Source organism: Zootoca vivipara, chromosome 7 (assembly GCF_965207765.1).
Source record: "Zootoca vivipara chromosome 7, rZooViv2.hap1.1, whole genome shotgun sequence".
Taxonomy (NCBI): Eukaryota; Metazoa; Chordata; class Lepidosauria; order Squamata; family Lacertidae; genus Zootoca; species Zootoca vivipara.
The window spans coordinates 59,268,348-59,295,341 of record NC_142590.1 but is presented as its reverse complement, the minus strand read 5'-3'; the positions used below and the strand labels follow the sequence as shown (position 1 = coordinate 59,295,341).

General features: G+C 42.8%; 2 protein-coding genes across 8 annotated transcripts in view; one reads left to right on the top strand and one right to left on the bottom strand.

Moving 5' to 3' along the window:
* Window positions 1-780: 780 nt before the first annotated feature.
* GUCA1B (guanylate cyclase activator 1B) lies at window positions 781-26,258 on the bottom strand. Of its 5 annotated transcripts, XM_088674367.1 has the most exons (6): window positions 26,122-26,232; window positions 15,854-15,924; window positions 15,458-15,737; window positions 8,827-8,976; window positions 5,333-5,447; window positions 781-3,945 (listed from the first exon to the last, which is right to left on the bottom strand). In XM_088674367.1, the coding sequence occupies exons 3-6, from the start codon at window positions 15,659-15,661 to the stop codon at window positions 3,824-3,826; spliced, it is 591 nt and encodes a 196-aa protein (XP_088530493.1). In that variant the 5' UTR covers window positions 15,662-15,737; window positions 15,854-15,924; window positions 26,122-26,232; the 3' UTR covers window positions 781-3,823. The 5 variants fall into 5 exon arrangements, with proteins under 5 accessions (XP_088530493.1, XP_034979685.1, XP_088530494.1 ...); XM_035123794.3 differs by lacking the exon at window positions 15,854-15,924 and having other exon boundaries at window positions 26,122-26,258; XM_088674368.1 differs by lacking the exons at window positions 15,854-15,924; window positions 26,122-26,232 and adding an exon at window positions 19,554-19,660.
* The window catches only part of IRF6 (interferon regulatory factor 6), a 21,133-nt gene continuing 20,309 nt past the window's right edge, over window positions 26,171-26,994 (top strand). Inside the window, exon 1 of one of the 3 annotated variants that reach the window (XM_035122980.3) lies at window positions 26,171-26,530. In XM_035122980.3, the coding sequence (XP_034978871.3) occupies window positions 26,171-26,530 (360 nt within the window). Of the gene's footprint in view, window positions 26,531-26,778; window positions 26,993-26,994 lie in introns of those variants that run through there. The other 2 variants (XM_035122982.3, XM_035122981.3) reach the window with 2 other exon arrangements.

Below are 26,994 nucleotides of genomic sequence, written 5' to 3'. Positions count from 1 at the left end.
ATTCTGGAGGTCCATTTGACTTCCAAAACGTTCGGAAACCAAAGCGCAGCTTCTGATTGGCTGCAAGAAGCTCCTGCAGCCAAGCGGAAACCGCAGAAGCTGCGCTGGACATTTGGCTTCCGAAAATTGTTTGAAAACCAGAACACTGACTTCCGGGTTTCGATCGTTCAGGAGCCAATTTGTTCGGAAGCCAAGGCATTGGGGATCCAATGTATGACTGTATTCTTTTTGGTGCCTGCTGAAGACATTCTTATTTAAACAAACCTACCCAGTTGTTCAGAAAGTTTGCATGTGTTTTATTTTAGTCTACACTATTGTGGTTTTAACTTTATGTTTTAATTAATGGTTGTAAATCTTTAGTGATAGTTATATTGTTTTATCATTTGTGTAAATAACTTTGAGGTTCCCCCCCTACATTGAAGTAGTATAGAAGTTGTATCTAACAAACAAACAAACAATCACACACACACAATGTTTGGTTGCAAGTGAACAAAGATGAAGAAAGTTAAGCTTGCCTCTACTATCAAATAAAATATATCTTTTATGAAAAGTGTCACTAAAGGTGTTATTATGTATAACACCTTTAGTGACACTTTTCATAAAAGATATATTTTATTTGATAGTAGAGGCAAGCTTATTAGAATGTAGAGACATGTAGAGACATGTCAATCACACTTGTACTGGATTGCTGAAAACACTGATTTTATTTCACCCACCCATGTCCCAACCCCAATGCCCCTAAATGTAAGAAAGCAAACCAAGTATGTAAAACTCAAACACTAAAGAGAAGCAAAGGGTTTATAACAAAAGGCCACAGAAATATATATACATATTATTCCAACCTTGTACAGAGCGGATTTTGTCTTATGAGTAAGCAAATGGCAAACATAATGCATTCAAGGTGAGGTGAGAAAATTATTATTCAGCTGGTTTAGTTTAGCATTTGGGTCTTCTTATTGTATTACACAATTCTATCAGAATGCGATATCTCTGATAGATGTAACAGACCCCCCCCCCAATAATTACATATCTATGAATATTCAAAAATATTGCCTATATGAATTTATTTCTGGTGTTTCCACATGCTTTACAAATCGTGTCCTCCCTAGAAGAGGGCATGTGTTGCGGTGAGACCTAGAGACTGACCTGCTGGTTGTGGCTGGGTCTATTGGATAGCTACAACCGATTGATAGGTCCCTCGTTGCTGGGTTTAATCTGGTCAATGGGCTGCAGTCTAAATGGATCGAGGGACCTATATAAACCCATGCATGTGTCCCAGAGCTTCCTCTTTTGGCTCGTGCATCGGAACACCTGCCCACCTCTCCCTAATTTTAGGGCATTTTGCGATTGACCTTGCTATGCCATTGTATGTCGTCTGCCGTTGGGACAGGGGCACGGCAGGAATTTTCCCCACTTGGCTGATTGGCTGTGGCCATTTGGGTTTCACCTGCCGCGTAGCAAATCGTCACAACTTGTAAGGTTGTGGATAGGCACTGGTTCAGGTGATAGGGATGGGAGAACGGTCTCGCCATCCCTATGTGAAGGGTATTCCGTTAAAGGAATCCAGGGACTCAACTTGGTTTGGTCAACCCCCGAGAGGGGGTTGTGCCCGTGCCTGAGTCCAGGGGAGCATCTGGAGAGTGAACAGAGTCTGTTCCCAGGCTTTTCACCTGCCTCAGGTGTTCACCCTTGGCTGACCTATGATAGAGCTCTGGGTCAGCACTACCTGCAAGGGTGTAGGGAGCTAGTCGAACCAGAGCCTATGCAACCATTCACTTTTCTGTAACAATAAAGTTGTGGCCTAAATTCTGCCAAAAACCAAAACTAAAATTTGCGTCAAATGTGTCTTTATTTAAGGGGGACGTCTCTGGGTCTGCTCACGCAAACTGAATGTGCAGCCAAAGAGTTATGTGAAAATGGAGATATTGAGTGATCACGAGTATGATTGGTCTGTTGTGTGCATTGGGCCAGACCATGCCATGCTATTGCTATACCTTCCAGTGACTGGGGTCAACACCACCAGGCCATTGCTAAGGGCCTGAGCCCTCACTGAGGAAGCACCACGCACCCTGCCAGCAACCCCAAATTCTGATCAGGCCTGGTGGTCCTCTCAGCACTGGGTCCCGCATGGCCGTGAGTAGCTCCTGTCATTTTAACCCTCCTCAGTGTTTCTGGGGCTCCAATATAGCATCGCTGGCTGGCTGGACCAGCTTTTTCTGTTGCTGTGCCTGCAGGTTATCAAGGCAAGAGGGGCACCTGTGCAGTGCCAAGTGCCCCACTAAACCTGGCACTGATCCTGGCTTGTAGCCTCTGGAAAGCTTGAGTGTAATGCAGGCCACTCAAACAAATGAGTTCTCCTGTATTTGGAGGGTTTTAATAAATATAATACAATGTCACCTATTTGCTAATGAGCACTTATACCTAGTATTGTATTCACAATGTGCAAAAGGCTCAGCAAATGGAGCCTCACCTTATTCATTCACTAATTCATCTGCAAACTTTTAGTGCAAATGTGACAAATCTGCACTGTTTACCGTATTTCACAACTAGCATCATTTCTCACCAGAGAAATATCACCATTCTCATATTCAGGTTTGGGCAGACATCATGATCCAGTACTCCAAACCATGGTTTGGAAGTTTGGGAAGGTACCAAGTGTTCTTACACTTTCTCTTCCTCCTCTCACCTCTATTGATACACACTGAGCCACTCCATTGCCAGGTTTCCACTAACCATAGTCTGTCGTGGTGTCCAAAGAAGGCAAACTAAGGGTAATCCTTCCCTGCAAACTATGCCTTGTGACCACAGGCTTGCAAATCATCGTTTGGAGTTAGTCCTGGTTATTGCTAATCACAGTTTGCCCAAGTCAATAATTATGGCAAACCATGGTTGGAAGAAATAAGGAAAGGGAGTGGGAACTGGCACAAGAAAATGGAAGAGAGAGACAGCTACTGTAAGTGTATGATGTTATGTCACGTTTCTGATTTTTCAAACCGTAGTCTGGAGGACCAGCTTAACCAGACCAAAGTTTCCTCAATGACGCTAAAATGCCTAGAAAAGAGTTCCAAAGAATGATCTACCATGTAGAGGAATCTGCCCTAAGACAATCAGTGAGTTGACAGGGAAATAGACTCAGAACACAATAGGTGTACGATGCTACAAGTCCAGTATTCATAATATTCTGCACTTGGTCTAGTTCTCCCTGCAGTTTCATTGCATATAGTAAATAGGTTCTTTCCCTGTTTCCAATTCCATATATGCTTGGCTGTGCGTTTGCAATGTTACAAAAGTTGGAACTTGTGATGAAACAGCCTCCAAATGGTTTAGGTTAGCAGCAGAATATTAACATCAAGTAAAACCCTTGGAACACACAAACTCAGAATCAGAACAGACTAACCAGCCATATTCTCAAATTCTGTTACCAAAGAACTTCCTCTGTTCCAGCAAATTCATCTCTTTCTCCTCAGACATAAAATAGCAGACACACACCTACAAAGAAAGCATTGTGACTCACTAATCAGTCCCTTTGTGCACCTGAGCATCAAATGACATTGAGACTCTTCTAAGTCAGTCCCTTTTGATACCTGAACCAGCAAACAGGACAATATTTATGCATGTGGTTATTTCCTAGCATGACTGGCCAGCCAAGGCTCACATAGGTTAGTACCCTGTGGTACTTTCAATACACGTGCTTCACAGAGTTGCTGGAGAATGCTTTCGGTTATGCAAAGGATTCTAGAATGAAAGGAAGCACTCTCCATTTGGTTACAACTGGAAATGCAACACACTGAACCACCCGCTGCCCCACATCACATCCTTCCGGTCACAGAGATTTCCTCCTCTGCTCAGCAATCCATCCTCCTGGGTTCACATCCATTTGTAGCATCTTCATCACCCACTTGTCTTTCCGGGCCCCGTCAAGGAATTCATCCAGAGAAAGCTGCCCTAAAGAATCAATGCAAGAGAGAGATGTGTCAAAGATGGAGGGAAACAAAGGAAGCAAGCCCTACCGATTCTGTACATCTGCATGGCAGCACTTGGGTCACTGCACCTCTTTGCCACCATGTGCTATCAGAGAGTATCCTGCCACCTACCACCTGCCACTTTCGCTGTGGGGAGAGAAAGAAATAGGTATCCTCATGCTAAGGTAAAGGGGCCCCTGACCATCAGGTCCAGTCGTGTCCGACTCTGGGGTTGTGGCGCTCATCTCGCTCTATAGGCCAAGGGAGCCGGTGTTTGTCTGCAGACAGCTTCCGGGTCATGTGGCCAGAATGACAAAGCTGCTTCTGGCGAACCAGAGCAGCACACGGAAATGCCGTTTACCTTCCCGCCAGAGCAGTACCTATTTATCTACTTGCACTTTGACGTGCTTTCGAACTGTTAGGTTAGCAGGAGCTGGGACTGAGCAACGGGAGCTCACCCCGTTGCAGGGATTCGAACCGCCGACCTTCTGATCAGTAAGCCCTAGGCTCTGTGGTTTAACCCACAGCGCCACATGCTAGTGGGTCCCAAATGGTGCTTCTGCACTTATTCATTGTAGGAAAACAAGTTATCAGAATGTTCCAATATAGTCGCTTCAGATTCTTACCAACCAGGACTATGAGTGTTGAAAGCACTTAAGTCATCCAGAATCTCCTTAAAAGAGCTTTCACTTTCAGACACATTATTTGCTGGGTTTCCCCCACCCTGCCCTGTGTGCTCCTCAAACATTTTCAAGGGAGTTGTGAAGTGCCTGAGCAAATCTGAAAAGGGAAAGCTAAGAGAAGCTGCTCAGGTGCAAATCAAACATTCAGATTTGGCTCAGCACCAGCAATGATTGGATATGATGATCCACAGGAAATCTAAGGTTCAAAAATGTAGAAGCTTTTATGTAGACCAAGGGAGGGGGGGATCTGTGGCACTTTGGATATTGTTGGACTCCCAGCTCCAACAATCAAAAGAAGATCAGTCTTAGCCAGCATGGTCAAGGGGCAGAGATGATAGGAGTTGTAGTCAAGCAATGTCTGGAGGGCCACAGGACCCCCAGCCCTGATCTAGGAAATCATAGAACTGTAGAGTTGGAAGGAACCATGAGGGTCATCTAGTCCAGCCCCTGGAATGTAGGAATATTTTGCCCAACGTGAGCCTTGAACACACAACCCTGATATCAAAAGCCTCATGCTCTACCAAATGAGCTCCCCAATGCCCTTACATTTTAAATGAGTTTACTCGGGCTGTACTAAAATGCATGCAATGCTCCTTCCCTTGAGTTTTGGTGTAACCATTAATCATTAGAATGGCATAAGTATTACAGATCCAGACAAAAATGTTGCCCAAGGTGTAAATTTCTTACCATCTCCATTCTCATCCACTAACTGAAATATCCTGTCCACAACTTCTTCTGGAGTGAGACGAGGTGTTCCTTGATCTTCATCAGGCTGGCATACTTGCTTAAGCCTGTAAATAGACTGGAAGACATAAAAACAACCGTGGTTTTTAAAAACAAACAAACAAACACTTGCTGATAAGAGAAGACCAGAAAAGAAAGCAACTTAAGTTTTTGAGACAGAGATGCAGAAAAACCTAATGAATATTTTGCTCACATTTGTAATCTGGAGAAATAATCTGTGCATGTCATGATCTGAGACATCAGAAAATGACACAGCAAGAGACAGCATGTCAGATGGATTGGAAATACACCTCCACCTCCTCAATTTCCTTTAGGTAAGTTTTGTTCATGGTCACTGAGTCAGAACCAACTTGAGGATTAGTATGTAAAGTCTCCCTGTCTGCTTTGCTGGAACTTCAGCGCAGTGTATCTTGCTTTCTCCTGTTGGTTGCACAAGGAAACATGTACCTGGGATGCTCTGAACAGAAAAACAGCTGGGAGGTGCTATTTGTCGAAGGAAGGCAGTGGGCAGGGAGAGAGGTTAAGGATTTACCCCTTCTCTGTCCATAGTTGCCCTTCCCAAAATAACTTTTCCAGATTTGTTTTTTTTTAAAAGACCATTAGGCTATTATGGCATGCAATCACGTGTAATGTATACCATTTGGCCCATGCTGGTCCAAACTATGATCTAAACAAAATGCATTGCCATGCTGCTCCTGAGCTCTTCTTTGTTAGTGGTTTTTATAGCCAAGGTTGGGTGGCCACTTATCAGGGGAGCTGGAGTAGTGGTTTTCCTGCCTTGGCAGGTGTTGGGAATACATTTGAAGTTCCTTCAAACTTCATGATTCTACATTCTGATGGGTTTGTGTTTTCCCCCCAGTTTTGGGAATTCTGAGTCATGGCCTCTCTTTTCCCTTCAGGCTCAAGAATTAGAATTCTCTTCTCCCCTCCTTGGTTTTCTTTAAATCTTTCAACAAAGGCCAGGCATCTCAGCAGACGGTGGCTTAGCCAGGGCATGACCCAGCTATGGCCAATTCTCTGCCGACCTTAAAACTGGGACTGTGAATCTGCCTAAAGCAAACCTCTTTCTTGGCATAGGTCATTGGCTGCTTATCTTCCTGATGCTTATGACTCACCAAAGGAATTATGGCTTTGTTTTACTTGAAGCAATTAACTACTGGATGCAGTTGGACTTGGATACAGGAAAGAAAGAATGGCTAGTGTGATAATTGCAATGGCTTAGTCCTGATTTCTCTCTCTATAATCCTTATTCTTACATCTTTTAAAGCTAGGTGAAGCAAGAAATCTTTCCGATAAATTTCCAATCACTCCTTTACACTGTTTGCTCTTTGTTATGTATGCCGTGTGTGTAAAAAGATCTCCTCAGATCACATAGCATTGTTTTTCTTTTCTGGTATATATTACCAGAAAAAGAACACCCTAGCTGCATTTCCTCCATTTGGATTGACACTGTTCTGATCTCCAGGGACCTTTACTTGTCTACTGTCAACATAAGAGAGTTCTGGATCAGGCCAATGGCCCATCTAGTCCAGCATCCTGTGCAGATGCCTATGGGAAGCCCACAAGCAGGATCTGAGCACAAGAGCACTCTTCCCACTTGTGAATAGAAACCCATTACAGTACCACCTCCCGCACTCTGTTCCTTCAGACTCTCTGGAATCCACTGCTATCCCTCAAGGTTGTGTTGCCACCTTGTTTGAATACTTTCATCATGATCAGAAGCATTACAGGAAGGCCACTGCATCACGCCCAACTTGTCAGTCTTTGATAATTTAGAAGAAGCTTGATCCTTTCCTTGATATTGAAGCCCATTCCTTGTCACTACTCTTTCTGACCATGCACATAAAGTTAAGAAAGCACGATATGTGCATATTAACATGATAGGCAAAAAAGTTAAGATTTTTACCTTTTACTGTCAACAACATCATTTGGGAAACCTCAGTGAAAGTGAACAGAGCAGAAGAAAAATCAGGTTTCAAAATCCCAGTCGGTCCAGGTCCAGTTAAAGTGCCAGTTTTAACATTAAAGCCCTAAATGGGGTTGTCCCAAAGACCACATTCTCCCATGTGTATCTTCCCAAAAGCTTAACATCTTCATTGGAGGCTTTGCTCCTCCAGTGAGGGCCTTTTCAGTTGTGGCACCCTAGCTCTATAGTCTTTCCAGGGAGCCTTTCTGGCACCATCTTTGTGGCCTTTGGAGCACAAGAGGAATATATTTCTGTTCACCCAGGTATTTAAAACAATTTATGTAGCCTGGGCCAGGCTGAAATTCATACCCTGGGTGCTCCTACTGCAGCTTAATGGTGTGATGGGGTCATTGCGGCACCTGCAGCCCTGATGCTCCCATGATGGGAGGAGGCAGGCAAATTGCTTTGGGTGATTGTATGATGGCTCTCCTGGGGAGTCCTCCAGGCAGCTGCTGTTTCTGCCGCCCCTGATCTCTAAACTGCCCTCCACCCCTGCTCCAAAGAGAGGCCTGGGAAGAGGGTACCCCCAGCCTTAGTGGTCCAATGGAGAATAGCCCAAAGTGAGCATGAGGCCAGCACCTCACCTTGGGAGGCAGCAGTGGGCACAGACCTTGCACACAGCAAGCACAAGAAAGGCCAGAGCAGCACTTATCTGCCCAGCCTCCCACTAGTCTGTCCATTCCTAACAGCAAGGGCCGGTGGACTGGCTGGCTAGGCTCCCTTGCCTGCTTGCTTGCTTACTCCGAGGCCACCTCAGCTTCTGGTAACCAGCACCCCCTGGCCAGCCCCAGAGGCACCATTCGCTTGCAGGGCTTGTAGCCAGGGCTGCTGCAACAAACAGCTGTGCAAGCCCGCGACACTGCTGACCATCATTCAAGCCACCCCAGGGTGCCACCGCACACTGGTTGAAAACCACTGCTGTAGGCAAAAACCTGACAGAATCAGGTGAAGGGATAACCCCCCTCCCAGCTAAATGGGATTTAGATTATGGTGCCCATTTTTCAATCTGTGTTTTAAATTTGAGAGTATTTCTTTATATGTACCTTTTGTTTTTATGATTTCATGTCTTAGGTTTCATTTAAATTGTTTTGCTTTGTCTTATGTATTGTAAAAAAAATGTTATGGGGTGGTATACAAATGCTACAAATAAATGAAACAATTCAAGAGGGAAGATGATTTGACGGTGTTTCCTGCTCGGCAGGGGGTTGGACTGGATGGCCCTTGTGGTCTCTTCCAACTCTATGATTCTATGATTCTATGAGCAATCAACATCATAGGTCTCTCACTCACAGCTGCAGATCTAGTGTAATGACACTGCCGGACACTAGGTTTCCCATATCTCTATGGGTGGCTGAAATGTCCCATTTTTGATAAACCCTGCAGCAGTCCTTCAAGCAGGACTGGGTTTACAGAAGCTTCCAAACTCGAGTTATGAAATCAGACTGGCAGCAAATACTAAATTCCTACTCACCTCAACTATTTCTAAGAGCTCAGGTTTGTCTATGCAGCCGTTGCCATCCTTATCATATATTTTGAACGTCCACCTCAGTTTGTGTTCCAACTTCCCTCGGAAAACAAGATTCAGAGCAGCCACATATTCTAGGAAATCAATGGTGTTATCCTGTGGATTAAAAACAACAACATGGGGGGGGGTTAATTTGGAAAGAGCGAAGCAAAATGTAGAGCGAACTTGTCAAAAAGATCTGAAGCTAATGGAAATGGAGTTAGAACAATGGCTGCATGCCATAATTTCAATGAAATTGAAATCTGATGAAATCTAAACGTAGTGATTATGATATTTACTCATGTGTCTACTTTTGTTTTCTCCTATAGCCTTTGGTTGACGTAATTACTCAATGTAATCTTAAAATCTTTTAGATGATCATTACCAACCAGTTGTGCCTTATGTCAGGTTTCTATATTTCCAAAAGGAATCCATTCTTCAGTTAGTGCTTTGTCCCAGGAAGCATTTGTGCACCTTGAATCCTAATCGCAAGAAGTCTTTGTGGTACAGTCCTTCCTGAGGCCAGATCCCATCTCCATTTCTGGAGGCAGCAGCTGTCCAACATTTTGTATTTGTATTTTGATGTTTTGTTGGAAGCCGCCCAGAGTGGCTGGAGGAACCCGGCCACATGGGCAGGGTATAAATAATATATTATTATTATTATTATTATTATTATTATTATTATTATTATTATTAAGCAAAAATACAGCTTATGCTATCAAGCACACTACCTTGTGCAGATTCCTGTTATCAAATGAAGTTATCAAGTACACTTATGCATGCTTGGTACCATGTGTCTGCATGCACACACGTTTATCCACACACCAGGTCTTATGATTGTGTCTAGCATATGTTACCTTCTGACTTGCTTTCAGTCTTAGGATAGAGGAAGAAAGCTGGAACCCCTCACTACATTAAATGCAGGCAGTAGCAGTAGGCTTGATTTGGGTTATTTTTAAAGGTCTCCGAGAGAGAGCTTATGTGCATAAAGAAGCATTTGTGGTCACCACCCCTGGTGTAACGTAAAAGATCATTCACATTTGAATCAGGATATCTTCTCACTTTGTGTGTGTGTGTGTGTGTGCGCGCGCACACACACACACACACGCTATATTCCAAATTATCAGCATGGCTACAAATACTTTGTCAGCTATTTAATGGCTGACAGAAGGCAATATTTATTGCCTTCCTACTGTGTTTCCTACTGAGAAGAGAAGACTCCCTGGAAAAGACCCTGATGTTGGGAAGGATGGAGGGCACAAGGAGAAGGGGACGACAGAGGACGACATGGTTGGACAGTGTTCTTGAAACTACTAACATGAGTTTGACCAAACTGCGGGAGGCAGTGGAAGACAGGAGTGCCTGGCATGCTCTGGTCCATGGGGTCATGAAGCGTCGGGCACGACTAAACAACTAACCAACAACAACACTGTGTTTCACTCTCACAAGCTTCATTCTTGCCTAATGGTTTTTTGTTTTTTGTTAAAGACTATATATTGTTTGAAAACTTACTTTAAAAGGGGAAAAAACCTTTGGAGTTGAAAGCGTAGTTTCTACTCTTCCCAGTGATCCTGTGATACAACCTATTTCAGGATAATCTAGTCTAAAGAGTTCCTTGGGTGTGGCAGTAACCCTACAATGGGCGATCTAATGCAAGGGTGCTGGGGATGTGCTTTAAAAGTTTAGTGTGCGGTACACAACCTTAGCATTTCTATACCACATTGTCACTGGCATTCTGTCCTCATTGTTCCTGTGTGGCTGTGCTGAGGTCATGTTTTCGTTGTTTATCTAATCTTATATGAAGCATATAATCCCTGCTTACTCTTTTGACTCTCCTTTCCTTACTTGGCATATCTTCTTCACTTTTGACCCTGCACTATTGACACCTAGTTTCCTTGATCTATATACTCCTGATTTGACTTCACTACCTTGATCCTTTTCTGGTGCTGATACACAACTTTGCTTCCCATGTGTGACTTTCTGGCTCCTATTTTGATGTCAGTTTCCACATCCCTCTCCCTACACAGAGCACCAGAAACCTGACACCATATTTTATATTGACAAATACATGAACTGTCTGCATAGATTAGTTGACCTGAATGGCTACATGAATGGAGAGTTATTCTCAAGAATCTTCTCCACCAAAGGTTCCATTCAGACAGAAACTGAATCGGTTAATACAGATGGCAACTGTGTCATACATGCTGAGTGTCCCAGAAAAAGGGGGCACCCCATTTTTTAAAGCAAGACTGTGGTGACCGTTTTGAGTGCTGCTCTCTCTTGCCCTGAAAAAGCACTTTTTTCAGGGCAAGATTGTGATGCAGGTCATGTGACTCACCCAGGAGCATGTCACAGAAGACGCATGTCCTGGTTTTTGAAATGAAAAGGTTGGACAGTGTGCTGTGTTTTAGAAACACTTCGTACAATTATTTGTTTGTATTAACATGTTAGATAGAAATCACAGATTGCATATGTTATATTTAAAACCACAGGTTCTGCTATTGGAGGACACTATGTAAATACAGTGGTACCTCTGGTTACGAACTTAATTTGTTCCGGAGGCTTGTTCTTAAGCTGAAACCGTTCTTATCCTATACCCCTTTTGCTAATGGGGACTCCCACTGCATGTGCGCCTCCACCGCGCAAATTCCGTTCACATCCTGGGGCAAAGTTCGCAGCCAGGAGCAGCTACTTCCAGGTAAGTGGAGCTCGTAACCTGAAGCGTTCGTAACCAGCAGCGTTCGTAACCAGAGGTATCACTGTACAGACTATAGTGCCCTTTTCTTTGGTTTTAAAGGAGCACTGGAAGTTTGAAGTTTGCTTATTCTAAATCTTAATTGGCCCTCTGCTTGTCAGCTTCAAATGTAGCCTCCATTTTTGTTTGTCTTAATCTAGCCCCAAACATTGGGGAAATATTGTAGAACTAATGATAAATCAAAATGAATCCACTACAAATGGACTATTATTTTGTCAAGATTATGTTGCAGAATACACCTGTAATAAAACTCCTAAAGATAGGAGGTGCCTACAATCTCTGTCTGGCTTTCCTGTCCTTTTCCTGCATACCATTTAACCATACTGAACAGGAACAATGGATAGTATCCTCCTTCTCAAAGCTAGTCTTTGGCATCCTGGCTGAAGGGAAAAGGAGAGCAGGATTCATTATTGACAGAATCAGGCTTTGTGAGATAAGGATAAGAATAAGTAGGGCAGGCAGTGTAGCACCTTCCATAACAACTCTTCAGACTGTTTTTGGTTTTAGTTTTTCATTACATCCGCTCAGCTCTCTATATAGCACAATCTTTATTTAAATTTGTATATGGTCAAACCTGATTGAAGCCAACTTCCCTCAAGAAGAAAAGTTACAGAAGCTTGCTTTTCCAGTTCTTAAGTGTTGTAGGAGCTTGCTCTTCCAGTTTCTTAATTGTGAGCCATGCAGTGATAGGTCTACCATAGCTTCAATTAGCTGGGCTTGATCTTCCTGCCATTAAGATATATGTAAACTGACCTCAGGGCTGAACATATATGTAGGTAGACCATGATGTCCTGTCAATCATACAATGTTCTCAAAATTGGCATACACCTAAGACAGTTGGGATTTTGCCAAACCCCCAGAGCTTCTATTTACTATGAGAAATAGCAGAAATCGGCCACTAACACTCACTTAGAAAGCTTAAAGTGATTGCCAGCCCAGTCTAATGGGTAAGGCTTAAGCCAGAGGGGTGCAAGCAATAAATTCCTCTGCAGTCCCTAAGTGCATTCCATCATATTTCTTCACATAGAATGCACTGCTCTCATTGCCGTCAGCTTTGGGAAGTGCAGCTCTGTGCTCTTTTTGATTCCTATGGGAATTTTTCTGCCTCTATTCCCCAAGGCAATGGCTCATGTCTGGCCCAGAAGCACTTAATACAGAAGACTGTATGGAAACTCTTGCATGGCAAGCCTGATAGTAACACTGAAACAATCAGAATCGAATTCTACTACTCTTAAGAGTAGAGCACTTTTTCACAGGATTCTAGACTAGATGGTCCATTGGCCTGATCCAGCAGACTTTTCTTATTCTCTTAACTTCTTCTTCCTCTCCTCCAGCCCTTGTGCACCCTCAAAATCAGCTCTAGAGAACTGGAGGCAACTGAGGAGCAGCTCCTGCAGCCAAGCTGGTGCCAAACGTATTGCTCTGCTTTCCTTTGGAGCACATCAGCAAGGCCAAGAGGTGGGAGTCTTGTTGTCTGGACAGCCCAGGACCTCTACACACACTGCCCAGGCTTGCGCCGCAGGGAGGTCACTTTGGTGCTGCTAATATAGCAAAAACAATGCAGGAGGCAGCAGTTATTAGTTACTAGTCTCTGCAGCCACAGCAGGTGCTGTGATTCTCCAGTGGTTTGACTTCACACTCCATTGTTTCCCGAGATGGACGGATGCCAATAAGAACAATCAATGCTATCCAACAGCATATGGATCTTACTTTTCCCTCTGCTCTTACCCTTGTAGTGAATTAGTTAAAGCTTGCATTAAATATATGCAGTTGTACAATGTCAAACTAAAAATCACCCAACATGCAAGATGCAAATCCTAGAATATTCTTCCTAAGGACATTTACCTCTCAACTGTGTTATCCGTTTGTAGCCTGTTGCCCTGAATTGGTGCTTTCCTGCTGGAAATTTCCCTTGCCACCAAAACACGTGATAATTATGTGTTGGAACTAACAGGAGTTGGGTGTGGACTCCCACTAAGCTTTACTCAGCAAGTAGACCCATTTAAATTAATGAACATGACTAAGTTAGACCTATTAATTCCAGCAAGTCTACCCTGAGTAGAACTTAGTTGATGACTACACCTCATTTTTAAGTAATTGAGCTGGTTTTGTGATTAGTTTAATTCACTCCCACACTGCAACTCAGCCCATCTAAGTTGAAACTTCTCAGAACGTGTTGAGTCACAACTTGGATACAAGCTGAATCTTTCATATGTCCAGTTCAACACAATGCACTCCTTCTATGTCTATATAGTGGTACTTTGGTTTAAGAACAGCTTAGTTTATGAACAACTTGGATTAAGAACGCTGCAAACCCGGAAGTAGATGTTTTGGTTTGTGAACTTTACCTTGGAAGCAGAACATGTTCCGCTTCCTGTTGAATGTGTTCCATTTGTAAATTGAGTCCTCTGCTGCTATGGGAAAGCACGCATTGGTTTAAGAACGCTTTGGTTTAAGAACGGACTTCCAGAACAGATTAAGTTTGTAAACCAAGGTACCACTGTATAGTGCTTCTCTTCCTGGAACAGGGAACATGAAGTTAAACTGATATGAATTACCATGACATTTACAAGAAGTGTGTAAGATAGGTACCGGTATGGAGGTTGGCTAAAAAATATCTTCGATATTTGATCTGTACTTGAACAATAATATATATGTGGCATTCCAATGTTATTTACAGAAATTTCAACAACAACATGATGTTCTGCCTACCGATTCTTTGTTAGTTACAAAACGACTTGTCCTAGTGGTTCAGCAATAAAACCATTAGCAGATCTGCAAAGCTAAGCAGGGTCCAGTATGATTTCAAATTGGATTGGGGCGGGGAGCTGCGTGTTGATATTCCTGCATTGCAGGGGGTTGGACTAGATGACCCATGGGATCCCTTCCAACTCTACAATTCTATGATTTTATGATCTAAGGCCACTACGTCAGCAGAATTCCTTCCTCTCACTGATGTTTAGAACATAGTCAAGTGACATCTTATGTAACAATAGTCACTGTGACCATGCAGTGACTGCTATAAATCAGTGCACCAAAACCACTCTCCTTCCACTGTGCAATAACAACAGGCTGTTTCATCGGAAGATCATTTTGCTACCCATATAAATGATTATAATAAAAATATTTAAGTTATATTAATGGCTACAATTGAGAGAACCCCTTTAGATGTGTCCAGCTTTGTTTTTCTGAATGCTGTTCACTGTGTATTGTCTTGAATCTGATGTACATTTCACATGTCTTTAGACAAGAGTGTAAAATGTAAGTTCCTAGAATTTGACAGATAAATTTAAGGTTCAAAGAACCCAATTTTGGGGTGGGGTTAGGCTGGAGGGAAAATTGAACAAAATTAGATTTTATTAGTTAACTCTCTGTGAAGTTCTGGAAATTATTACCCACCTCCTGCAAGTTTGGCACATCAGTTACTCCTCTGAGCAAATAACACTTAACAAATAAGGTCTAGTCCAAAGGAAAAATCCACATTTAAGGTGCTTCCAGAGTGTTGCAATTTTGGGGTGGGATGCAATCACATGCCAGAAAATTCAGGTTGTGCAATTAAAGTTGATTTGGAGGTCTTGCGCAACATATTCACTTCCTAAAAAGATCCGGAAAGTGACAGGCAAATAACACACATGGAATAACCCATGTGTGGTGCAATGAATGCCCAGTAAATATCTAACATTGTTTAACCTCCCTGAAAACAAATCCAGATGGTTCAATAAGCTGGTTGTTTGGAAGCTGCCTCAGAAAAGAATGGAAAGTGACTTTTCTTCTTTCAATGTAAATCTAAATTAAATTAAATCAAAAGCTTTTTAAAACAGCAAATGCCCGAGTAATGCTTACCCCATTCTTATCAAAAGCTCTGAACATGTTCTCCACGTATTCCGCTGCCTCCCGATTATCCTGTACTCCGAAGAACCGCTTGAATTCATGCATGAAAAGAGTCCCACTTGGACATTCCACCACAAACTTCTTATACCATTCCTGCAGTTCAGCCACATCGACCTCAACTTGTCCCCCTTCCTCATTTGTGAAGCGTTGTCCCATGTTGTTTCACGAAATGGAAGAGGTGGGATTTTTCTTCTTCTTCCTCTTTCAGCTTGGTGTTTTCTTTCTTGAATAACTTTTATAAAAAAAATAAAAAAAAACTTACGATGTGAGTTTTCTTTTCTTGCTTTGGTGAATTTTGTGCAATTATGCTGGGCTGCTTCTCCTTATCATCTTTCCTCTTCTTTTTACCTGTCTGCCGTGCAGCCGCTACTCAGACTCCCAGTGTCATTCTCATACAAGCGCAACTGGGAGTGGATCCCCTGAGTTAATCCAGCACAAGATAAGAACGTATAAGAACATTAGGAGATTCCCCCTTACACGTCACATGGACTTTCAGAGGTCTCAGGGCAATGTCTCATTTAGAAGTGCTTCCCAAGTAAGGTCACTGGGGTCTCTGGTGCCAGTCTAAAGACCTGAAGGCTCCCCTGTCAAGAGCTATTTATAACACCTTTCTGAATGATTCTGCATTTGGAACATATTGAACCTATTGCAGCTGTTCTCAGTTGTCGGCACAAATACAGGCGAATGGGGTTGCTTCTCTCAAATCATATGAAACAACATCAAAGAAAGATTAAATGTGCCATATTTTTCGGACCATAACACGCAGCTAATTTTTTAGAGGGGGGAAGGGGGAAAGCCCCATTTTTTTGGGGGGGGGGATCAGCTCACAGTTGTGCAGCTTCTTTTGTAAAGAGGGAAAGCTCCATTTTTTGAGGATCAGCTCAAAGTTGTGCAGCTTTTTTTGCAAATGGGAAAAGCCATTTCAATCCAAAAATCCAAAATGGGGGTTGGTGGAAGAGTATTTTAAGAAAAAGGATATCAGAACTAAATTGATGGTCTGTTTAAATTAGGTAGTCATGGGGGGGAAATAGAAGGAGGAGGGGAAAATAAAATATAAAATGTATTAGAGTTGTATTATAATTGGGGAAAAAGTGATGCAAGTTAAAGAGAATTGGAAAGATAAGTGATGTGTTGTGATTTGGAAGTCAAGATCTTTTTAATAACATAAGATTTGGTTGTATATAATTTATGATTTATTTTTTCTGTATTGAATTTTAATAAATCAAATAAAGATTTTTTTAAAAAAAACTTTAAAAAAGCCCCGTTTTGGGGGGGATCAACTCACAGTTGTGCAGCTTCTTTTGCAAAGAGGGAAAGCTCCACTTTTTGAGGATCAGCTCAAAGTTGTTGAGCTTACTTTGCAAAGGGGAAAAATCCTGTTTTTATGGGGCTCGACTCACAGTTCTGCAGCTCCTTTAGGAAAGGAAAGGGAGCCATTTTACAGTTTCCAGACAGATAATCTAATCAGCCAGTCACATGTGCTGGGGAAACAAACAGCCTCCCTTTGCAGAACATTCAACAATGAAGGGCGGGGCAAAGGGGCAGGCCAGGAAGGGAGCTAGAGTCCCTTATCTCCCTCCCAATCTCTTCCAGTCGGCTGTTGAGGGGCTTCCTTTAAACACCCTATTTCCCTTTTGTTAGCCTTTAGCTCTTTCTTCTTTTTCTTTTTTTAAAAAAGCATGATCTACTTTTCGCTCACGGGCAATTCGGCTCCAGGGACCACGCATTCGCTCCATAACACGCACAGACATTTCCTCTTACTTTTTAGGAAGAAAAAAGTGTGCGTTTGGAGCGAAAAATAAGGTAAATCACCATTATCTATACGTGGACCCAACATTTCTGTGGATGCAAATTTATAGTGTATATCCTACTGTCTCTGGGTTATTTGTGGGGCATAGGAATTCATTCATTCCCCCCCCAAAAAAATATAGTCCGTCCCCCCACAAGGTCTGAGGGACAGCAGACTGGTCCCCTGCTGAAAAAGTTTGCTGACCCCTGGTCTAAGTGCTGTACAGATATTAAAAGAATCTTAATAATATGAACTTTAATACAGAGAAATTTCAGAAATGAAAACAAAAATGTGCAGTACAGTATTAGTTCAAAGGAAAGGACCCCTCTTTCTATAATTGACCCTTTTAAAAAAGCCATTGTTACTCTGGGTTATCCAAGACCAAATCTATGTTGTCATGTTATCTGGAAACAAATGACCTGTGGCTATAAATGTGCTTGATCTCTCCTGATAAGCAGACAGGATTCCATTCTAAGAGGATTGGTACAGTGTTAATAGGAAACAATAGTCTCTGCTGTAATAATAGTAAGGCACTGATGATTAAAAGGGGTCATCTACAGATCTAAGTATCAGGCTCAGGTAGGAGGCCGTGTTGGTCTGACACAGTCGAAATATATATAAAAAATATAAAAAAATGTCCAGTAGCACCTTAGAGACCAACTAAGTTTGTTTTTGGTACAGTGGTACTTCGGGTTAAGAACTTAATTCGTTCTGGAAGTCCGTTCTTAACCTGAAACTATTCTTAACCTGAGGTACCACTTTAGCTAATAGGGCTTCCTGCTGCCGCCGCACCACCAGAGCAAGAGTTCTGTTCTCATCCTGAAGCAAAGTTCTTAACCCGAGGTACTATTTCTGAGTTGGCGGAGTCTGTAACCTGAAGTGTCTGTAACCTGAAGCGTCTGTAACGTGAGGTACCACTGTATAAGCTTTTGTGTGCATGTAAGTGGGTATCTTTGTAAGTGGGTATCTGAAGAAGTGTGCATGCACACAAAAGCTTATACAAAGAACAAACTTAGTTGGTCTCTAAGGTGCTACTGGACAATTTATTTTTATTTTTCAAAATATATTTCATCAGTATCAAGCATTTGCCTTTATAAATCATGTTAAACACAAACTGGAAAGGTGGGTGGTACAGATACTTTAAAATAAATAAATGCTTAAACCAATTCTGCTCCTCCTGTTTTGTTCAACTCTTTCTCCCTTCTCTACTCCTTCCTCCTTTGGGAGGAAAAGCGGGATGGATATCGTAATAATAAAGAAATGAAAACCCAGCATATAAAGCTTGCTTGCTCGAGAATGTCCCTGGTGCTATCAGTGGAGAGCCTTGCTGTTCCCCAGTGCTGTGCTTCCTTCTCCCTTTTTAAGCTACCCGTTCTGATTCACTTCATAGAGCCAACTCTGCCTTATAAAGATCTGTGTCCGTGCAAATGATCCAACTGAGATGGGTCACACTCATGCCTTCATGACCCTCTCTCATGCAGATATGACCACAGCATTAATACACTAATGTAGTATTATTTGAAGCCTCTCCACTGTTTTACTAGTAGTATAGCATTTGTTTAGTATTTTTATTATCTTTACAAAACAGTGCAGTGTAATTACATTGAGACTTCTTTGAAAGTGGATGGGATCAAAAATGGGGAGAGAGCATATTGAGATCTGTTACTTTCTGATGTTCTGTCGTCTGTGAAGCTGCTGTGTTTTGAAATTTAGCTAAGAATGTGCAACAAGATTCCACATGCCCAGATACTTATCGCATTACTTTGTTTTGCACCTTTCGGATTCTAGTTATTTCTTCCCAGGTAGGCAGAAGGACACTGCTGCATTCACCTTCAAAAATATATCAGAAGGAATGAATTGGGTTTCCTGTATCGGGTGGCTGGTCCTTTCAAATACTTGTGTACGCATTATATTGAACATTCTTGCAGTTACTAGTCGGGATCCTTTACCCTGTGGATGTTTTTTCCTCCCTACAGCTTTGTAGAACAGTTTTGGATTATGATAATCCACTGAATTTGTTCCACTGTCATTTCAGTGCAAGAACTAGATGTAAAAAGAAGTCAAGATCAGGACAGATGCACATATAACAAAACAAAAATGGGGGGCTGGAATGTAAAATATTTATCATTTCCTTGTAGAGGAGATTCTCCAATCCCGTGATTCAAGTAGCAGGAGTAATAGGAGCTGCAGAAGGAGAAACTGTAGTAAAAGGAAGATTAGCTACAGTGAGTAGTGAGCCTTGTTCTTTAGCTTGCTTACCTGTTTGTAGCAGCCCTACAGAAGACGTTTTTGCTCAGAAAGCTCCTACCGAGAGGTCTGTCCCTGACCTGACTCCAACAGCCCTGCTTCACTGGACTTTTGTTCAATGGTTGCTGCTAGCAGGTTCTTTTGAGAAGCTTAGAAGCTGAGGACACCCCACTCAAGTCATAACTATTTCAGATATCTGAGGAACCATGTGGAAAGCAGCGAGAACATCAGGAGATGCATATGGCACACTGTGCAGAAAGAAAGTGGTCTATGAAACCATGCACCATGTAAGGCGATATACAGTGCAGTCATATTATTTGCCGTTATTCCCAAAAGAACATATGCCAAGCACCACTGGATCAGACCAGAGGCCCATCTAGCCCAGCCGTCTGCTCTTACAGCAGCCAACCAGATGCCCAGGGAAAACCTGCAAGCTGGACCAGAGGGCAACAACACTCCCCCCCATTGGTGGTTTCCAGGCAACTTCTATTCAGAGGCACTGCCTCCAAAACTGGAGGTAGCAGATAGCCATCATGGCCAGTAGCTATTGATAACCTGACCCTTCCTGAAGGTGTTCTTAAGATTGCAACCTACAGGGCAATCCAACATGTTTAATGAAAAGCAAGCTTCATTGAGTTCAGTGGGGCTTAGGTTGCTTCCGGATGACCTGTTTATTAAGCAATCATTCTGATTTGTTTGCAGGGAGATTAGATGACATCATGTCAAGTAAGTGTTATTCCACACTTTCAAGCACATTTCTCAATCACTTTTCTTATTGCAAAAAGCCCAGTTATTATTACTTTGGGGGGGGGTTGCTGTGCAAGAGGTTTAGCTGCTCAATCTGTATTTGCCAGTGTGCAACTGAAACTCAACCCAAAATAGCAATGGTCTGGAAGTACCCTTACTCCTATATAAGGATTGCATCCAGAGTCGCTGTGGAAAGAGTTACAGCCTTGGATTCACTTTCTTCTGTACACCAGACTTCATTTGTCACCTAATGCCATATGTGCTTCTTTTAGTTTCTTTGAAATAATGCTGCATTTTCCCGATATAACACTGTTTTATGAAGCCGGGTATATTAATTAAACTGTGTGAGAGCCTGATGTTAGTCAATCAAGTAAGGAAGCATGTTAGACAGATGCCACAGGGAGAACTACTTGGGTAACCAAGGTACAAAGGAACAGATTACATTCAATAATGTGCTCTGCTAGGTGAGTCATATTATTAACAGTGATGAGAGCAAAGATATTTCCAAGCTGACAGCCTGGGAGGATTCAGCAATACAGATTACTCATTTTCCTTCAGACTGCTTATGGAGCATGTTCCTACATGCCGGCTATATTGAAGCCTGAAGGAAATTCAGAAAATACTGGTAGCTGCAGCAAGGATAGAATAATCTGCTTGGGATCTGCATTAACTGGTAGGTTTGCCTTTGTTGGCCATAAAAACAGGCAAATGAAGAGGATTCCACTCCGGATTCCATGTCTGTGGCCTGACAGCATCTAGCAAAGGTTAAGGATGAAAAGTTTAACAGTGTCAAAAATTTTCATGTGCCACATATGCTACTTAAACCACCGTAGCTGTTTTATTTAGGAATGTCCTACAGCTGAGAAGCATCCTTACCCAGGCTGCCCCTGAAGAAGAAAATTGTATTTCCGAGTTGCATTAGAATTCAATAAATATTGGCTCTTTGAAAAGCTGTTTCTCCTTTGCCTTCCTTTCATACACAGTGCCTTCCCTCTCTTTTCTCCCCTGCACATTATTGTACAGTGGTATCTCAGTTTACAAACACAATTGCTTCCGGAAGTCTGTACTTAACCTGAAGTGTACTTAACCTGAAGCGAACTTTCCCATTGAAAGTAATTGAAAGTGGATTAATCTGTTCCAAACGGGTCCACAGAGTACTCAACCTGAAGTGTACTTAAACCGAGGTATGAGTTTAATTGGTTCCGGAAGTCCGTACTTAACCTGAAGCGAACTTTCTCATTGAAAGTAATGGAAAGTGGATTAATCCGTTCCAGACAGGTCCACAGAGTACTTAAACTGAAAATACTCAAACCAAGGCGTACCTAAACCGAGGTATGACTGTAACAGGAAAAGAAGGGCATGTTCCTTTCTCAAGTGTGCTTTGATCAATACCCACCCATTTTGTATACCTTTTTTTTTTCCAAATTTTAATCCGAAAAGGAGTTCTTTGAAGCCAGTGGCTGCTATCCAAAACAGAGTTAGGGAGGCTTAATCCCAGTGAAATCAAGTATACCACGTGTGTGTTTCTCTAACGTCAGAATACAATTCTACTTTAAAAACAAACAAGCGTGAAAGTATGGCTACATCTACTGCATAACATTGTATGGCTACAAACTATAACATGTAGCTTCCTGCAGAAGCTACATACACAATAATGTTATGGTGATGGGCTATATTGTGAACTGCCCTGAGATCTTTTGATGAAGGCTAGTATATTATACACACACATACCGGTACATACACACAAACACACACACAGCCTAATGATATTAATTGATTGAAGGCTAGCAAGAAATAGCAATACTGGGGGGGGGGGGGCACACGACATCCAGGCTTTAAAATCTTCCAGAAATGCCTCATAACTAATTTTGAGTTTGTGGTTTTGAACCTTGCACAAGTCCGTCTTTCCAAAATTAGCAACACCTTGGAAGCAGACTACTGTCTGTGTGGGTAGAAACAAAAAAGGAAAATGCTTTCCTTTTTCCTGATTCATTTCCATAGAATTACAGTGTGTTACCGGTCTCTCTCGAAACCAAGATTTGTTGAGTCATAGATCCCCACCTTAGTTTAAGGTAATGTGAGTGAAGGATCGTATCAAGAACATACTGGAGAAGACTTTGTTGGAGAGAAGAATAAGCTGTCCAGAAATTACAAGCAAAGGTAAACTTCTTCGTACGAGGGGAAGTGAGAGTAGATGGAGCATTTTGATGCTCTTAATCTTTCAATTGTTCTCTATAAAGGTTCCAGAGGATGGCACTAAGAACTATTGGCATACTGTTTCATTCTGAATTTAAGTATTGTAGGCCTGCAATGTCCAAGTTTTGTTTTGTTTTTGTAAAGAACTACAACAAAAGATAATACTGTTCATTAAGTATATTTGAACTGGAATATTTCACTGTAAGGTGCTTCCAAAGCATTTTGTGGGTAGGGAAGATAAAAATAAAACGCAGGGCCAAATTAGGAAGAGAATTAAAGGACAAGAGGAGACCCAAACATATTGTTCAGTCGTATGTGTGCCTGCCTAGACTTTGTGATCTTCTGTGGAGGCCACTAAGTGGCTGTTGTGGCGGGGTCTTCTGAGGGTGGGTGTTGTACTTTTTATTTATTTCTTCATTGCCGTGCTTTTTAATGGTTTTAAGTGTTCAAATTCAGTGGTGTTTTAATATGGCAACTTATTTGTTTTTTTTTTTAAAAAAATATTTATATGGATTGATATGTTTCCAGTTGTATCTGTTTCAGTTCAAGTTTTGAGCCCCCTTGGGTCCTCTCCTGGGAGAAAGGCGGGATATAAATTAAATAAGAATAAATAAGAACACAAGAAGAGCCTGCTGGAGCTTGCCAATGGCTCATCTAGTCCAGCATCCTGTTCTCACAGTGACCAACCATAGGCCTGTGCGAAACACTCAAACAGGACCCAAGTGTAAGAGCACTCTCCCCTCCTGTGATTTCCAGCAATTGGCATTCAGAAGCATACTGCCTCCAACCGTGGAGGCAGAGCATAGCCATTAAGCCCAGAACCTTGCATTTAAAGACATCTGTAAAGACATCTGTAAGATTACAGTATGCTGCATGCTGCATGCAAAGAGGAAAAAATGAACAAAACGTTTCTCCAAAAAGGTGACCATAAAAATTGGCAGAAACGAAAAGGTGGCTGCTTGAAAAAGTAATGTGAGAGGGTGTATAGTAAAAATATAAAACAAGTATTTAATTTATTACAATCTCTTCTTACCATATTATTCAGTCTGAACACCTTCAGAATGGCTTGCATCAATTTAAAACAGTGAGAGATAGCCAATTAAGCCATGGTCATAGCCCACCCACTGAAATCAATTGACTCAAGTTACGCAAATCCACTGATTACAATGAGTCTGCTCTGCGAATGACTAACATTAGGTATCATGCAGTAACAATAAACCATGTAGCGTATCATGTGGCTCTCTGATCTACTGATGCTGCTGAAACCAAAAGAAATAATTTAGTTTACTGCTTTGTGGATCAAGGCTATCTGGCATTCGTTCAACTAAAACGGATGGTATTTAAAGGAGGCTAAGAGTTAGCTGCTAACTTATCACAACTGTGAGTGTGAACACTTCCTCCCTCTCTTTTTTCATATTGCCTGCCACTGACACTTATAGGCTGTGTAAACAGACACTGCCTCCAGTATGGTATGTCCTCACTGCTGGTTTGGGAAGCAAGTTTACCCAGAATCCCCTTTGAACCTATTATCTATCCTGTCATTTCTTGTGAAATACTGCATTTTGATGTATTTCCCTCCAAAGCAGCTTCAACCCAAATTGAGAAAAAGAATGACATTGAAGCTGGTAATGTGTATACAGCAATGTATCCTCAGAGAGAATTTTATTTGTTTTTTAAAATTTGTTTGTCTCTTTATCTTGCCCAAGGAAACCCAAAGCAACTTTGGTATTCTTTTCGTATTCAGTTGACTTCATAGTCACAAACAACAAAGGCTTTTGGAGCACCACAAACATTAACCTATTCTTATGCATGACCCCCAAAACGAAGTCTCACTATTTTCCCGGGGACTTATGTTCAGGCAAGCATGCATAGCATTGCAATCACATTGTTGTGTGAGCTATTGCAGGCAAGGGACTGCTTCATCAGATGTATGGAGCAGAGAGAAAATGTGTGTGCACATATATGTATGCACCCAAGTCTTGTGCAGGGAAAACCTAATATACAGTCATACCTCAGTTTAAGTACACTTCGGTTTGAGTACTTTAAGTACTACGCGGACCTGGAGGTGCGCATGCGCAGAAGCGATCTGTGTGCTTTGCACATGCGCAGAAGTGCTCTATCGGCGCTTCGCGCACGCGCGCTATCGCCACTCGGATTAAGTACTTTTCAAGGTGCGAATGGCACCCCGGAACTAATTAAGTACTTGACCTGAGGTACCACTGTAAATGTAATTTTCTTCATCTACAATACTGTCTTATTTATTTTGTAGTACAGTACATTGATTATTGCCTTCATTTTATGGATCAATGGTCTCATTAGACAGTAAAATTCGAATTAAATTGCTGTTTCAAGGGGGTGTTTTTCATCGTCTGGAACGGATTAATCCACATTCCATTACTTTCAATGGGAAAGTTCACTTCAGTTTAAGTACGCTTCAGTTTAAGTACGGACTTCCGGAACCAATTAAGTACTTAACCTGAGGTACCGTTGTACAGTATTCTTATTATCCTCCTTGTATATGTGTGTGTGTGTGTGGAGCTATTTATTTTTTAAAAAATTATAGCCTGCCGTTCATCGCATACTGATACCAGGGTGGAGTACAACATAAAACTAATGACACAACACACACACACACACACCCTCCCCAGGTACATCATCACTTGTTATTGAAATGATAACAGGATCAGCACCTGACATACCAGTCCGGAAACGGAACTCCACAAAGGAGGCCCTACTTCACATCAGCACCTACTTCACATCAGCACCCCAAACAGTGGGGTGTGAAAGGGAACTAGGAGAGAGTGGCAGTTTTGTGTGGGGAAATGGCTAAAGGGAGGGGAAGGGTTCAGCTGTGGTCCAGCTCCGAGGGCCTTCTGGCGGTTCCCTCACTGTGAGAAGTGAGGTTACAGGGAACCAGGCAGAGGGCCTTCTTGGTAGTGGCGCCCGCCCTGTGGAACGCTCTCCCATCAGATGTCAAAGAGATACATAACTATCTGACATTTAGAAGACACCTGAAGGCAGCCCTGTTTAGGGAAGTTTCTAATGTTTGATGTTTTATCGCATTTTTAATATTCTGTTGTGAGCCACCCAGAGTGGCTGGGGAAACCCAGCTAGATTGTTAGGGTATAAATAATAAATTATTATTATTATTATTCAGCAGCTCCTCTCTCCAAGCTTGGTGCTTCTCACAGTTGTTTTCCATTCAAGAACAGGACAAAACCCAACAGCATTGGGAGACAGTTACACATATCTACCGGATGACATCTATTCAGCAGTAGAATTCCCCTCCAGCGTGGCTGATGGGTGTATTTCATTGGAATACCCATCGGAGAATTGCTCACCAGCAATTTTATAGGAACCGCTCTTACGATGCGTTGGTAACGCCGCGCTTAACTTTCAAGGAAACTGAGAAGTTTTGAGTAATTTAAGTACGAGTAGCAGCGGCAGCCAGAGTTCTGCAACTCAAATCAAGTTTTAAACCCGCAAGGCAGAGAAGCAAAAGACTGAGACACCTGATATTGGAGAAGGGGAGTGGGGGCGTACTGGTTAAACCAGTTGCACCGACACCAACACTTTCCCATGAAAACGAGAGGATTTTTTAAAAAAGAAAAACTTCAAATACACTACATCCTTTTACCTCTGTTGTGGGAGAGGGGAGAGAGAATGAAGATGGTCAGCTTGTGCTTATGCCGCGGCCACAGAGAAGAGCATTCTGTCCATGCGCAAGGACCACTTGTTTTTACAGTCCTAGGCTAGCTCAACCACGACGAGCCTCCCAGCAAAGCGGTCCGTTCCTTTGTCCCGCCTCTCCTCGCCCCTTTCGCCTCCTACTCCCTTGCTCCTCGCCCGCGCCCCTTTCGCGCCCTCCTCCTCCTTCCTGCAGGGGCGGAGCCGGCAGCGCCTGCGCCCCGCAGCACCTGGCTCAGGTGAGCGCGCCGCGGAGCAGAGCCGCAGCCCAGGTGAGGAGCGCCCGAGCGGTGAGTGTCGCGGGAGGGGGGCGAAAACGCCGAGAAGGACGCTCCCCCCTCCCGACCCGTCTCTTGCAGGTAGGCTCCGTCCGCTCCTGGGCGACCGTCGATGGTCATTCCCGCTCCAGAAACCTGTCCGGGCCTTTGGCGGCTCCGGCTTCCCTCCCTCGTGCGCTTTGCTTATCCCCCTCTCTCCGCGCTCCCTTCTCGCCCATGTGCTCCCTCCTTGCCTGGCCCTCTGTGGAGTATTATTACCTCTTGCCCTCCCCCCCCCCCTTCACTCTTCCAAAGCATTTTTTAAAGGCTGGTGTTTGTTTTGTTCACAGTTTCTGTTTCCCAGAGTTCTCCTTTCCCTCCAAACTTCGCCCTCGTTGCTCTGGGCTCGAATCGAATGGAGGTTTCCTTGCAAATAAAGGCTTGGTAGTAGAAGACACTGCGAAAGCCTGAGGGAAAGAAGGGCTCCTTTGACTATAGCCTTGGGTTGGAAGAAAAGTTCCTGCTCTGGGGCCGTCCACACAAGCAGGAGTTGCTTTACTTGGGGC

Excerpts from the sequence above, each read along its gene's own strand:
- GUCA1B (XM_035123794.3), bottom strand. The coding sequence starts at position 15,661 with ATGGGACAACGCTTCACAAATGAGGAAGGGGGACAAGTTGAGGTCGAT. Across the intron at positions 5,448-8,826 it reads AGCTCTTAGAAATAGTTGAG|TCTATTTACAGGCTTAAGCA; the intron begins GTGAGTAGGAAT and ends TATGTCTTCCAG. Across the intron at positions 3,946-5,332 it reads AGTGGATGAGAATGGAGATG|GGCAGCTTTCTCTGGATGAA; the intron begins GTAAGAAATTTA and ends TTGATTCTTTAG.